Source organism: Oryctolagus cuniculus, chromosome 8 (genome assembly GCF_964237555.1).
Source record: "Oryctolagus cuniculus chromosome 8, mOryCun1.1, whole genome shotgun sequence".
Lineage (NCBI taxonomy): Eukaryota > Metazoa > Chordata > Mammalia > Lagomorpha > Leporidae > Oryctolagus > Oryctolagus cuniculus.
Window position 1 is genome coordinate 26,518,905 of NC_091439.1, and position 15,464 is coordinate 26,534,368.

General features: G+C 37.7%; 1 protein-coding gene across 1 annotated transcript in view; it reads left to right on the forward strand.

Annotated features, from left to right (window-relative positions):
• The first annotated feature begins 709 nt into the window (after window positions 1–709).
• The window catches only part of SLC7A11 (solute carrier family 7 member 11), an 83,096-nt gene continuing 68,341 nt past the window's right edge, over window positions 710–15,464 (forward strand). The window contains exons 1-3 of the mRNA XM_008267436.4: window positions 710–1,269; window positions 6,015–6,141; window positions 9,784–9,899. Of these exons, the coding sequence (XP_008265658.2) occupies window positions 993–1,269; window positions 6,015–6,141; window positions 9,784–9,899 (520 nt within the window). The 5' untranslated portion in view covers window positions 710–992. The remainder of the gene's footprint in view (window positions 1,270–6,014; window positions 6,142–9,783; window positions 9,900–15,464) is intronic.

Sequence of the window (15,464 nt, forward strand, 5' to 3'; positions counted from 1 at the left end):
AGGAAATCACCTAGTATATCTATTTTCCAGAGTCACTGTGATTTTTAAATTTGCCACACTCATTTGAGTGTGATTTTAAATACTGATTGACCATGAGTCATAAGAAATAATTTTATCTTTAATGTGAGTCAGACTCATAGTTGTTAGGTGTGTTGCAGCAAGTAAGAGTGAAGATCGTTTTAGCTTTGTAAATATTAGATTTAACTGTGTTGCTAGGAATCTCAAACGGGAAAAAGTGAAAATAAGTATGATACAAATATGAAATCTAAAAATGCTTGTTGCAAATAGTCTAGCTCTGCAGTGCATTCTGTCACCAAAAAAGTTGCCTGTTAAATATTTTTACTTGTGAGTTTAGGAAAAAAAGAAACTCCCTTACAATGAAGAGATCATTTCCTGTTTCATTTTTCATTTTGTTTCGGCGTGAAGAGCTTTTGCCCCTCACTAGGAGTTGCTTTCAATCTCTCTGAAGGTCTGTTCTGAATTTACTACTTTGGGATTGGTGCAGCTGCCTTTTAAGTGCGTGCTTTGTTCTCTGAAAGGCTTATGTCAGTTGAGCAACATGCTGCTACTGTTAAAAAAAAAAAAAAAAAAGCTGAGTAATGCTGGAGCCTTCTCATGTGGCTGATGCAAACCTGGAGAATTTGCATCATCATGTAGCCGGAGTAAGTTGGTGTGACAGGCAAGAGCTTAAATACAAGCCCACGAGGAAGCTGAGCTGGTTTGTAATGATAGGGCAGCAGCCGCTGCAGCAACAGTGGTAGTGCGAGGAGGTGGAGAACTGAGGGCACCATGAACACACAGGTGTTTCTGAGTAGTAATTAGATAGCTGGGAAGGATAAAATACACCTCTGAGTTTCTACCTGTGTTCGTAATAGCGTTGAGAGAGACAATCTGAACGCAAAGAGGAGGAGATCAGTCACACCAAGAGACACTGAAGTTGAAAGTTTTGGTTTTCTTTTCCTGTGTTGTCTTTTTGCCCTGGTATCACTACTATGGTCAGAAAACCTGTTGTGTCCACCATCTCCAAAAGGAGTTACCTGCAGGGAAACGTGAACGGGAGGCTGCCTTCCATGGGTGGCAAGGAGCCCCCTGGGCAGGAGAAAGTGGTGCTCAAGAAGAAAATCACCTTACTGAGGGGAATCTCCATTATCATTGGCACCATCATCGGCGCAGGAATCTTCATCTCCCCCAAGGGTGTGCTGCGCAACACCGGCACCGTGGGCATGTCTCTGGTTGTCTGGACGCTCTGCGGAGTCCTGTCCCTGTTCGGTGAGTACGACTTCTTTCCTGGGAGGTGTGGCTGGGAAGTTTGCAATCTGCTAACTTTGAGGAGTGAAGGAACGGCAAAGCCTGTTCCTCATTATTTGATTTTTGTTGAGGTATGTGAAATGCTGCAACAGAATGCTCACTGTTGTTCTGATCCTAAGTTGCCCCAAATTGCTTCCTGCAGGCTATGCTGTCTTTTCCTGACTCAGACAGACTATTTTCTGACTTTCCCCGTGGTGATGTGCGCATAGGCAAACTTTGATGACCTAGGAAAATGCATGCATGCTTTCTCTCCTGGCTGTTGTGCTTAGTTACATCTGGTGGGGGCATTCAGGCAGCTGGCACACTGAATGAGACACCTGTGAGGCAAAACCCGGAGTGGCCTATTCAGACCCAGAACTGAGCATTCAGCTTGAGTCTCACTGACTTCTGATTAGCAAAACAAATGGGCAGCAGTCTCTTCCTTCTAAGTTCATCTGCTTGTCAATTCCTGATATTCTTTCAAAAGTCAGTGACATGGAAAGATGCATGCAGACCCTTAACTCAGTCTCTCTCATCCGTGGGAATGTGGCAATGTCCTGAACATACTTCAAATATTTTTCAACCTTTATCTCTCCTTAACACTTCTCACCTTCTGCAATGCAAGTTTTAAAACTTCCTTGGCTGTTAGCTTGTTGTGCCTGGCTGGGTCTGTTCTCTTCGTCTGTGTTTCACTTAGTTTCCAGGAAATCAAGTAATTTGTCTACCTGTTCACCGAGTTAATTTAAAGAGAAGTGGTCAAAGAAGTATGATTTTTTTTTCAAGATTCATGTCTCTCCTATTGATTTATGAGTTAATGATACAGAAGTAATAAATGATGCTTCATATCATTGGCAGATTGCTAGAAAGTTACCTGAGTTAGTTGGAAATGTTACAAAAACTGCAGTTATCAAAAATTAACTTGATTTATGCTATGCAGTGAATGCCTAAGATTATTTGCTCATCTCTGAAATAGATTGTTTTGATTTTGAAAGTTACTACGCTTTGAAGTTATTGATCTTTTCCTAATTCTAGGACCAAGTACTAACTCTTAGTCCAATAGGTACCCATACATTCAGTCTTTCTATTTGAATCTTGTGATATTTTAATCCATTGCTTTGGGCAGTCATCGGCAGGCTTATATTTTTAGGAGGAAAGTATTTTAAGTAAAATCTGTTAAAACAAAGTCAGTGTCAAAAATATTTTTAGGTTTTCAGAAAGAGTTTGTAGCATTATTTATGTGAAGAGTTTGTGTTTTATAAAATATTCAGTAATATTGTGTGTCATTGTTTTCCAAGTGTTACTCTCCATCCTTATAGAATACCTTGAAGTAGTCTGATTATGGCAAACTGACAGAACCCTTGGCTGTGATTAATATTAAAATAGTTCTTCATATACAGTTATAAATAAAGAGAAACCTAATTGTTTATCTTCATAAAGACTCTGTGCACCCTCAGCCTTGAATCTTCTTGCAGTACTTGGGCTGTTCAGAATAAATCAATATTTGATCAGAAAAACCACAGCCAGTTTCCTGGACTTTGCATACTTATGTATATGCATTTTTCATAATGTGATTCCATTCTTGCACATACAAAAACTTATTGAGATGTAACAAACTAGACTACTCTGAGTATTCAACTGGTAAAAGTGATGTTGACTTGGCACTATGACAACATGGTAATGCATTAGTATGTCATTTAGAGCAGTAACTCAGAGAAAACAAGCCAAAGTCACATGTGAGTTGGTATTTTTTGATTACTAATTGCAGGGAGGGAGTGTGCTCTTGTATTAATCTACTTCTCTGTATTTGCATTGACTTTGTCACTTAAAGTACTAGGAGCCTTTTGACAGGAGCACCTCCCTAACAGGAAGCAAAGCAAATGTAAGGAAAACATTTTTTTCTGGGACTAAAAGTAAAGAATCTGTGTACAAACAGTCCCTAACTCAAGATCGTTTGATTTATGATTTCACAGTGGTGTATAATAATAATAATAACTTATCCAATAAATCATCCACACTGTTCAATACTTTATTATAAAACAGATTTTGTGTTAGATGACTTTGCCCAACTGTAGGCTATTGTGAGTATTCTGAGCATATTTAAGATGAACTAGGCTAAGCTGTCATGTTCAGCGTGTTAGGGGCATTAAATGCAAAGTTCATATATGTCATTTTCAACTTACACTGGATTTATCAGGAGATAACCCCATCATAAGTGGAGGAGTGTCTGTATTTGGTTTACAAATAAAAAAAAAATTATTTGGAGGGGGAGTGGGAGGAGGAAGAGAGAGAGAGAGAGAGAAACTGATCCTAACCACTGGTTCAGTCCCTAAATGCCCAGATGCCTGGAATGACCAGGTCTGGGCCAACACTGAAGCCTGTAACCAGGAATGCGACCCAAGTCTCCCACTTGGCTGGCACAAGCTCAATTACTTGAGCTATCACCATTGCTTTCTAGGGTCTGCTTTACCAGGAAGCTAGAGTTAGAGCTGGGGTTGGAAATTAAACCAGATACTCTGATATGAGGTGTTGGCATCATAACTACTAGGCTAAGTGCAAGCTTTTGCTTTGCACTTTTTAAAAGCCAGGGTCAATAGATAGATTTTTACATCCTGTTTTCAACTTTGTTTTTCATCTATGCAAAGTGATTATAGAGCTTGAAATCTTTAAATGAAAATCCTATTCCCCTAGAACTCAATTCAAATCTAGAGCAACCATCCTGGAGTTACAGCAAAGCATACATAGGTGTAGGCATTGATTTTGTGACAATAAATTCTGAGGTACTTAAGAGTTTTTCCAATAACATTTTGTATGAGAGATTCTTGGTCCCTCCTATGGGAGCTTAACTCTATTGGAGAGTAGGCGTGTAGTGTGGTCTTACAGTCTGTCTTTTATTTGTTTTCTTTTCTTTATTTATTTTTTAAAGACAACCTGTTTTTCTTTTTAAAATTTATTTATTTATTTGGAAGGTAGAGTTACAGAGAGGCAGAGACAGAGAGAGACAGATCTTCTATCTGCTGGCTCATTCTCCAAATGGCCACAATGGCCAGAGCTGGGCCTATCCAAAGCCAGGAGACAAGAGATTCTTCCCCATCTTCTGCATGAGTGCAGGAGCCCAAGGACTTGGGCAGACTTCTGCTGCTTTCCAAGATCATTAGCAAGGAGCTGGATTGGAAGTGGAGCAGTCAGGACTTGAACCGGCACCCATATGGGATGCCGCTAATACAGGCTGTGGCCTTACCTGCTATACAACAGTGTCTGCCCCTCATTTGTTTTCTTTTTCTTTTTAAAGATTTATTTATCTACTTATTTATTTATTTGAAAGGCAGAGTTAGAGAAAAAGAGAAATCTTCCATCCACTGATTCATTCCCCAGACCACCCAAAAGACTCAGGCCATCTTCCACTATTTTTCCAGACCATAGAAGAGAGCTGGATCAGAAGTGGAGCAGCTGGGACTTGAACCATGCCCATATGGGATGAGGCCACTACAGGCATTGGCTTTACCTGCTATGCCACAGCACTGGCCACCCCACCCCCCCTTTTAAGATTTATTTAGTTATTTGAAGGGCAGAGGCAAAGAGAGAGAAGAAGGGAAAGAGTAAGAGAGAGAACATTTGTTTGCTACTTAAAAATTATTTCCAGGTGATTCTTGCATAGTGCTATGTTCAGGGATAAAGTGCTACTAAGATTTCACTGCATCTTCAAAATTTACTTTTGTTGAATAGCTGTACCAAAAGCATAACTGATTAGTAGCATTTTTCCATCTTTTGTTTCTGATGAAACTTGGGCAAAAGTTGTATGTTACATTTGAGTGTTTAGCAGTATAGATAAAACTTTTCAAATAATATTATTTTTCATTTTCTCATAATTGCTCAAGTTAATAGATATATAGATATAGCTGTATCTCCTGCTGTCACATATATGCATACAACTCCCCTGTGAAGTGAAAATTGAGGTCCATCTCATAGGAGATGAAACTGAGGTTCTGAGAGGTTATATTTCATGCCCAATTCCATGTGACTTGCATTCCTAAATGTTAACATTTCTGTTTATAAGTAATTTTACCTAGTGTTCTTAAATATAAACTGTAACATCCCTTTTTAATTTTAAAAGTATGTTCTTTCAACCACCCAGAATATATACTTCACAAACATCCAAATAACCTTTTCTAGCAACAAAAAATGGAATCAAAATTCATTTCAATCACAGAATATATATCCTACAAATGAAATGGAGTCTCGCAGGTCATAGGATCCATATTTTCCTGGAGAGCAGCCAAAAATTTACTTATTTTCACTTGCTATGGAAGTATCATTTGTTAAAGGATTCTCAATATAATAAGGTCAGGTTGGGACAATTATTTATTTTGGTATGAAGTTCTGTTCTTCACGAAACAAGTCACTATGATGGGTATCCACCTTCTAGTTTTCCCTTGCTCAACTCAAAATTCTGAAACCTATGGTACTATTTTAGAAGTTTGTCCTTACCATTTTAAGTAAAATTATATTGTTCAAATACAGTGAACTAGAGCTCCAAGAGAGGAATTTGGAAGAGGAACTTGGTAGGTTTCAGCAAGTACATGGCGGTTATTTGTCTTGAAATAAGGACGCCATTCACCCCAAGGAAATAGTTACAACTCAGGCAACATAAACATTGCTTGAGTGATTCTTCTGCTGGGTGGCTTGATAATATATTAAATTTGTACCTTTTTATTATAAATATTTCACAGGAGCCTTGTCCTATGCTGAACTGGGAACAAGTATAAAGAAATCTGGTGGCCATTACACTTATATTCTGGAAGTCTTTGGTCCATTGCTAGCTTTTGTACGAGTCTGGGTTGAACTGCTCATAATACGGTAAGAACATAGAAAAATATTAAGAAAAAAGAAACCTATGTGTATGTCATTCTTCTGAGTCACCTTGGTTATTTTTACTAGTTAGAAATATGCATCTCTTGTGACTGTGTTGTAAACATGTAAACTTTAGGATATAAAGTCTGTGATAAATACCTTTCTGAATTAACATTTTAAAACATATTTGTCACTGGCAACAGTTCACTAAAAATGCCACACTTTTAAGGTAATGCTTTTTATTAATCTTGAATTATTTTCCGTGACATTTCTAGGAAAGATGCTTACTTGCAAGGATATGTAGCATCAAAGTTCACCTTGATAAATCGTACCTTTTGACTGACTGACAAAGTTCAGCATGCTGACTTGGAGATTTTGTTTGAATTACAGGGTATATCATTTGGTCATTTAGCTATTCAATTTCGTGACTAAGAAATTTCTATGCCTAATAACAACTTGGTGTGTCACCAAGACCTGCACTTTACAAAACATTAAGTTTACATCCCATAAATGACTCACTTCCTCACCTTAAGCAAATCAATGAGCTGCAGTTGCGAAAATCTTTTTTGTTATTGTTTTAAGAATGTGTTCCTCTTCCTGATTGTCTTGGCAACAAATAGTGCTAAGTCACGCTGAATAGCAAATTGCTTTCAACTTTGTGGGGGAACTTATGACATCATATGAGCAGTGTACTGGGTTACATGGCCCAAAGGCTAACTACATCCATCCAAAGTGACAGAATTCAGTAGAAATAAGTGGAGAACTAGTGGTATAGGTAAACTTATCAGACCTCCAAGGAGATTCACAAGGTTCATGGAAAAATGGAATTAAAACATAATGCATATTTTCCATGAAACTTTTGAATACTCCTTTTATAAAGCTGCACACTCTAATGAGCTTATATTCTGTTATTTATGGTAAGTGGCAAATGCAGAACTATTAAGTTTATCCATTAATACTCATCATGAATTTTATGGTGTTAGATGTCTCCTTTTTTATATATCAAAGAACTTCAGAGTAGTATACAACTCATTGTTAAGACTCTTCTAATTTTGAACAATTCTGCATTATTTAAAACTTATTATATTGAAATAATGATAAAGGAGAATTTTGTTCTTTTTCTAATATCCATCATCCTGGGATGTACTTCTACTTGTTTTGAATTATTTCTTACATATTCCCCAAAGGTCAACTTTAATCCTGTCTTTTCCAGAGTTAATTTCATGCTTGTTCTAGTTTATAGAATTTCTTTTATCTCTTTATTTCTGAAAAACATAATCTCTGCTTCTCATTTGACTTTGGCCGCATACCTTGTATCCTTACTTAATATGTTAGGTGTCTGAATTCTGTTTCTTTGTTAAAATTGCAAGCATTTCAAATATGTAAGACCAGGTTTAACAAAGTGTAACAAAAAAGTATTAGACCTGGATATTAAATTATTTTTGGATAAGTGAAATTTCAATGTTATATATTAAATACAACACGTTCAATTTTCAGATGGGTGAACTACTTATGTATATTGCCATCCCATCAGGTAGCAGGCTCTTGCATTTTGGAGCCTGATGTATTGAATTTATCTCCTTCCATCTATTAGTTACATAAATTTGTCTAATTGCTTGGTATTATTATTATTATTAGCATGATCATTCCATTTGCAGTAGCATGGATATGGTGCTCATTCACTAATTTATTCATTTCATAAAGTGCCACTGAATATGAATGACAAGACAGAGATATCTAAATTGGAATGAGCCACAATTCCTGCTCTCAAGTAACTGATGATCAGATGTTGCCTTAATTCTAAGACAACTGCCTCATGGTGCAGTGTTGGGTTTGTGTGTGTGTTCACAGAAGGTATTACCTAGATATATTTTAAAAACTTTAAAAATGTGTTTATTTACCCTTTTGTCATGATGGACTTGTGCTGCTGATTTGGTCCTTCAAATAGGCAGATAACAAATAGCTTAAGGAGTACAAGATGTTGAAGTACTTCAGCATTTCTCTTCTGTTTCCAACACCCGTGACAGCGCAATACTTCCCAGTAAAATTATATTTTCAGATTGACTCAGTTTTTCCTGAAATAATCTGTAAAGCAGATTTCAAAGAAAGACAAATCATCCATCAGAGCGCAGTAAGGAAGAGGGTCATTCAATTCACTTATTCACTGTATATTCAATATATATTCAGTTTCTGTTGTATGACAGACTCTGTACTAACCAATGGGGGTAAAACCATGATTAGGAAGGACACAGTCTTGTACCCCTGGAGTTCGGGGTTAGTTGGGAGAAATAGTGATCAATCAAGAAATCATGTCAGTGTATATAAAATTGCTGTGATGAACACTGTGGAAGGGAGGACAAGGTGCAGTGGGAGTGTACTCCAGCAGCTCTGACCTACCAGAGAACTGGAGATGCTTCCCCAGGTGAAGGGAAATTGAACCAATATCTGCGATATTAAAAATAGCCAATGAGTTGAAAAGGCTTTGGGAAGAAAAGGTGCAGCTCCTCTATGTGGGAGGCAGCTGATTAAAGAGGTAAGGAGTACTTAGACCAGATAGAGGCTTGAATGCAGTATAAAGGACTTTTATACATTCTGAGTACGTTTGAAAGTGCCAAGATGGCATAATCAGCTTATATTTTATGAATGAAAATGATGGAAAACAGGAAAAATAGTCTTGTTTGGAGAGAAGAGAAGAGGAAAAAAGAAAATCAAGAAATGAATGATGCTGGCTAGTACCAGCAAGCCAAGATTAGAAACACATAATGGTGGTTGGATTTCTGATAATACAGGGACCAGGCATGGGTGTTAGATAACATAAGAAAGACGAAAAGCTAAAAGGGAAATTTGTCATAAATACTGAGATGATAACATGGACCTGCTCATGTATATAAAGAATATGCATTCATATGTACATATATTTAAAATAAGAATATGTGATATTCTCATAGAAATATTTGAAGAATTACATTAGAACATTGTATTCCTTATGTTGGTACGTACATGAACTTATTTATCTAAAATTACAAGAGTACTATTAGTTTTAAATTATACTTTGCATCAAAATATTTTTATGGAGTTAAGAATAATCACTTGGCTTTGAGTTTCTGTCTATACAGGAAAAATAAGAATAAAACTATGTCAAGTATTTAGTCATGTATTTTCAAAGGACACTTATCAAAACTCATTTTTTGGATCAAGTTTTGTGTTCATTTTCTTGACCATGCCCTAGCTCAGTAGATCTGTCATGTTAATAAATGCATACTGTGGCTGGAGCTTAATTATTGATTTGAGAAACAAGATTACTTTTAATAAGGCCCAGCTTTGTCAGCATCTTCTGTAATAAATCAGATTTTTAAGTGGAAAAATGTCAAATTTGGGAGAGTAGAGGCAAAGTTGATTGTATCTACCCTTGCTTCCAAGAAAATGTGAAGTTAAAAATTAGCCACTAATATTATAGGCAATATTTCATTTGGAATGTCTATGACAGCATAAACAAATATGAAGCTCTGAAAATTGCAGATTTTATGTTTAATGTTTTCCATATGATAAATAATAATGCCTCAAAGTAGAAAAAATTAAATGAAAATATTGTTTATATTTTCCTGTAGTTCACCTAAATATAAATATATATATATACACTTTTTTTAGCCCTGCAGCGACTGCTGTGATATCCCTGGCATTTGGACGCTACATTCTGGAACCATTTTTTATTCAATGTGAAATTCCTGAACTTGCGATCAAGCTGGTTACAGCTGTGGGTATAAGTGAGTATTATAGATAAAAATATCAAAAAAAAAAAAGCAAGTGATTGAAGATAAAGTTTCTTTAGACTTTTTGCATGGTTGTACTACTTTCCACTTTGTATTCTTTTTGGTTATAGTTCCAAATTTGTGTTGGAAACTAAGGAAAAGAATACAACTCTCTGATGTTACATTTCATGCCTGGTTTGCATTCAGGCAATAGATATGATGACTAATATTTTAAAACAAGAAAACTTGTAAGTAAAACATTAAGTGGATTGTGTATAAAAAACTACTTTAAAAGTGAAAGTCCAATTATTTTATGATTTTTTTTTCAATTGGAGATTATCCTACCTCAGGGATATTTTGAAATATAACTCACACTTGTTGTGGAGCTATGTTAATGCATTGGGTGTGTATCTTGTGTTCATAAGTTTTATTCTATTAACAGCTCTCACCCTCAGTGTTACAGTTTTAGCTCTCTATTGATGCTCATGATTAGATTTTTCTTTGAAGATTTGATTATTAGTAGCATTTTTCAACTAGGAGGTTTCTTTATGGTCTCAAAATTAGAAACTTGTTCATTTCTTTATCAATGGTATTGGCTATTAGGAAGTGAAAAAAAGGAACATGCACTAAGTGATGTGAGTGACATAAAGGTCAAATATGTCTCTAACTTTCCCTAAGATTCCAAATAACAAACCCTTGAGCATGATGGGAAAGGACAGCATAATTTGCAATGTTCATTGAATCACTGTTTTTAAAAAAGTCAGTATGAACACTTTTGATTAAGTTTTAACTGCTCAGAAATGGGAAGGTAGTCAGAAATAAATGAATTGTGTACTCATGAAAGAATTTTTGCCATGTACAACTTAGGTGTTTCAACAGAACAATGAAGAAAAATACGCACTTTTGACAACAGCAAGCTGAGTGGTTACTTTCTAGGCAATCATTAGAAATTACACAGAAATTATAGAGTGCCAAGTAAATATAGTTCTTATTTTTAAAAAGATTTATTTATTATTTGAAAGAGTTACACAGAAAGGAGAGGCGGGGGTGGGGGGAAGAGGTCTTCCATCCATTGGTTCACTCCCCAATTGGCTGCAACAGCCGGAGCAATGCTGATCCAAAGCCAGGAGCCAGGAGCCTCTTCCAGGTCTCCCACATGGGTTCAGGGGCCCAAGGACTTGGGCCATCCTCCACTGCTTTCCCAGGGCACAGCAGAGAGCTGGATCAGAAGAGGATCAGCTGTGACTAGAACTGGTGCCCATATGGGTTGTCAGCGCTTCAGGCCAGGGCGTTAACCCGCTGAGCCACAGCGCCGGGCCCTAAATATAGTTCCAGGCTTAATTAGGTTCATCTTGAATTTCCCATTTTAACCACCAAATATGTGAGTATAATTGTTCTTCAGTGAAATCTCTGAAAAGCCAAAGAATACTGTAAATGGAGATTTCTGAGTTTGGCGAGGCAATGGTGTATTTGATTCATCTTGCTCCTGACACACAGTACACACGTGACACACGGAGGCAAATCACTGAACTTTCCCTCTGCACCTCAGCATTCTTATCCGGCAACCGTGCTAGTGTTATACAGTGTTGGGAGGACTAAATGATGTTCAATGAGACAATATATAAAAAATGCTTTCAGTAATACCTGCAAGTTTTTAACACAGTATTAATGATAGCTATTTAATGTAATGATAGAACTTGAAGTTCCATGAGACTAAGGACTATTTATTCACTGTTTTATTTCCAGTCCCTTCACACTTCCTGGCATGTTGTTTGTGCTCAAAAAATATTTGTTCACTGACTGATCTTATTAGAAGAGATATAAAAAGCTTTTCTCTAGCAGAATAGTCTATAATTTATTTATGTTTTAAACTTGGAGGATTGGGGCTGGTGCTGTGACATAGCAGGTAAAGGAGCCGCCTGCAGTGCTGGCATCCCATATGGGCGCCGGTTCCAGTCCTGGCTCCTCCACTGCTGATCCAGCTCTCTGCTAATGGTCTAGGAAAGCAGTGGAGGATGGCCCAAATGCTTGGGCCCCTGCATCCACGTGGGAGACCTGGAAGAAGCTCCAGGCTCTGGGCTTTGGATTGGCCCAGTTCTGGCCATTTGGGTCATTTAGGGAGTGAACCAGTGTATGGAAGATCTCTCTCTCTTTTTCTTTCTCTCTCTCTCTCTCTGCCTCTGTTTCTCTGTAATTCTGCTTTTCAAATAAATAAATCAATCTTAAAAAAAAAAAAAAAAAACAGGGCCGGTGCCATGGCTCACTTGGTTAATCCTCTGCCTGGGGCGCTAGCATCCTATATGGGCATTGGGTTCTAGTCCCGGTTGCTCCTGTTCCAGTCCAGCTCTCTGCTGTGGCCTGGGAAGGCAGTGGAGGATGGCCCAAGTGCTTGGGCTTCTGCACCTGCATGGGAGACCAGGAAGAAACACCTGGCTCCTGGCTTTGGATCGGCACAGCGCGCCTGCCATATCAGCCATTTTGGGGGGTGAGCCTGCGGAAGGAAGACTTTTCTCTCTCTCTCACTGTCTAACTCTGCCTGACAAAAACAAAACAAAACAAAACAAAACAAAACAAAACAACCCAAAAAAACAAAAAACCCAAACTTTGAGGATTGGACTCAAGCATCAGAAAATTGGTGGTAAAATGAAACAGTTACCTTGAATATGCTGTTCCTATTTAACATGATGAGTTTTTATGGGATGAACCATTTTGGCATAGTGGTTTATATTATAGCTCAGGATCTGGAGGTAAAAAACCTGAGATTGAAATTTAGTGTAACAGTTTCTTAATTATGTGATCCTGAGCTAATTACTAAATTTCTTTAAGCCTCAGTTTTACTTATTACTAAAATACTTCTGGAAAGATTGCTTATCTTGAATGGCAGTAGAAAAATAAATTAACTCAGAAATTTGAAGGCCTTTAATAGAATGCCTTACCCATAGGAAATTCTTAAGAAACCTGTTGTTGCAGGGCTGGCGCCGTGGCTAACTTGGTTAATCCTCCACCTGCGGTGCTGGCATCCCATATGGGCACCGGGTTCTAGTCCCGGTTGCTCCTCTTCCAGTCCAGTCCAGCTCTCTACTGTGGCCCGGGAGGGCAGTGGAGGATGGCCCAAGTGCTTGGGCTCCTGCATCCGCATGGAAGACCAGGAAGAAGCACCTGGCTCCTGGCTTTGGATCAGCACAGCACCGGCTGTGGCGGTCACTGGGGGGTGAACCAATGGAAGGAAGACCTTTCTCTCTCTCTCTCTCTCTCTCTCTCACTATCTAACTCTATCTATCAAATAAATAAAAAAAGAAAAAAATCTGTTGTTGCATTGAGTTTGGACTAACATTTTTATATCACCATATTCTTTTCTCTTGAATGACTGATGTAGAACCTTATTGAAATGATCATATTTAGAAAAAAAAAAGGCTAGAGGTAGTATTTTTGAGAGCTATGCAAGTTAACAATAGAGGTTATTAATCCAAAAGTGCAACAGCAGTGAGCATTTTGGCTTGGCAGGCTGTCACTGCATGGGACACCTGCATCCCATATCAGAGTGTCGATTTCAGTCTGCACCACTTCGAATCCAGCTCCCTGATGATGAACACGGCAGGGCAGTGGAGGCTGGCCCAAGCACTTGAGACCCTGCCATGTGGGAGACTCAGATAGAACTCTGGACTCCGGGATTCTGCCTGGCCCAACCCCTGTCATTGCAGTCATTTGCAATTCAATTTTCTCAACCACTCTCTGTCACTCTGCCTTTCAAATAAATAAATCCTAAAAAATAATGCTATAATCAGAAGACTTTAAATAGGTCTTATGTAATCTTTTAAAAATCCACAAGTTTTGTCCACTTTGTGTTTGGAATTGGATAGATAATAATATATTTCTATTTTTGTCCATATAGATGACTCTTCTTATTTGTCCAAATTCTATAAAACTTCTTAAAGAGAAAAATTTGTATTTAGAGTATTCAGTGGAAACTCTTCAAACCAAAACTTTAAAGTAGTTACAGGAAAGGATAAGTAAGTTGCGGTTCACAAAATGTATGTAGCAGAGATTGGAGTGGAATAGTTAACAAAGAGCCTGAGTATGTCTTGGGTGAACCTAAACATCTCCTGTTTGCCACTGTTCTATAGGATTAATTTATAAGTTTTGATGCTCCTTTTGCAAGCTTGAGATTCTGAGAAGGAAATGTGTTTCCAGGGTAGAAGCATTGAGAAAACTGAATATCCTTATAACTCAGTGGGAGGTAATGTAAATTGGTGGCCTAATTGGGAAAGTCAAACTGTCTCTAACAGAATTTAGCTTTAATGGAGCAACAGGAGGTGGAGTTGCAGATAGAGAAGGAGAAATTTACCTGGGGGCAAATCTCTCACATCCTTCCTTCTTCAAAGTGAGGAGAGGTGATTTTCTGCCTGTTATGGGCGGAAGGTTCCTGAGATGTAGAAAATAGAGTTTAATTGCATGAATTGCTTCCCTGTGTTCTTTGGGGGAAGGAAACAGTCTGTTGCACTTAGAAAGCTCTAGTTCACTGGAGAAAAAAAGTTTTGACTTTTATGAAACATTATTCAAGTATTTGAGAAATGATAATAGGGTAAGGGTGGGGGTTAACTGAATGCTTATTTGCCTCAATTTAAAAAAAAATTCTACTTCATTTCTCTCAGATTAATAAAGAAGAAAATTTTTTTGCTTATTCAAAATCCTGTTCTGGTAAACAAGTCAGGCACATGGAGTTTTAATTGGAAAATCATACTTTCTTACTTGGCTGCTTTCTGTAGCCCAAACTGACATTTGTCTCTTTACCTTCTATAAAAGACGGGAGTTCTCATGGCTGTTGTGGTTTCAATAAACATTAGTGGATGTTCAATATTTAGAATACTGTTGTCCTTGTCTCCTAAAACTACACTCTGTATAAATACACATGTGAATGGCAGAGTTCTTTTAAACATACGTGCCTTAAGATGTGAGATCTAGGTCCAGATCCACCCCTAATAAACTCAGTCTCAATTTCCTTGCTAGCTTATTTTACATGTTGAGGTAAGAGCTCCATACTACCTCTCAGACCTTGTGAGAGTGATTGGGAGGAGCAAACAAAATACCATTTGTGTGTGCATTGTGAAAACAATTAGCTGATTCTACAAATGTCCTGCCATATTTTTGTTTTCAAAACTGCATTTTCCCATCACCATTAAACTACAGGAAAGAACTTCTAGGGCTAGTTCTGTGTTAGCATTTCAGTATAGCACATGGAATGGCTCAGGTTAAAACTTCTGAAGTCTGCTATGCCCTCTCCTCTTCTACCAAAACTAAATTACCAAGACAAACAATTCTTAGAGAGAAATCCTGCCTAAGATAAATCTGAATCTTTGCAGGGAGGAAGAGTCATCCCAAGCTAGAAAAAAACTAGTGCTAATGAGATCATATGTATTTGAGCCAGTTCCTCATTGTTTACCTGTGAACTAATGGTGAAAGTGTGGGCTCCAAATTTGGACCATCTGGCTCCAGTCCTATCTTCACACTTCCTACTTATATGAACATAGACAAGGTAAATAATGTGCTGATTATCAGCTGCTAATCTGAAAACTAAAGCCA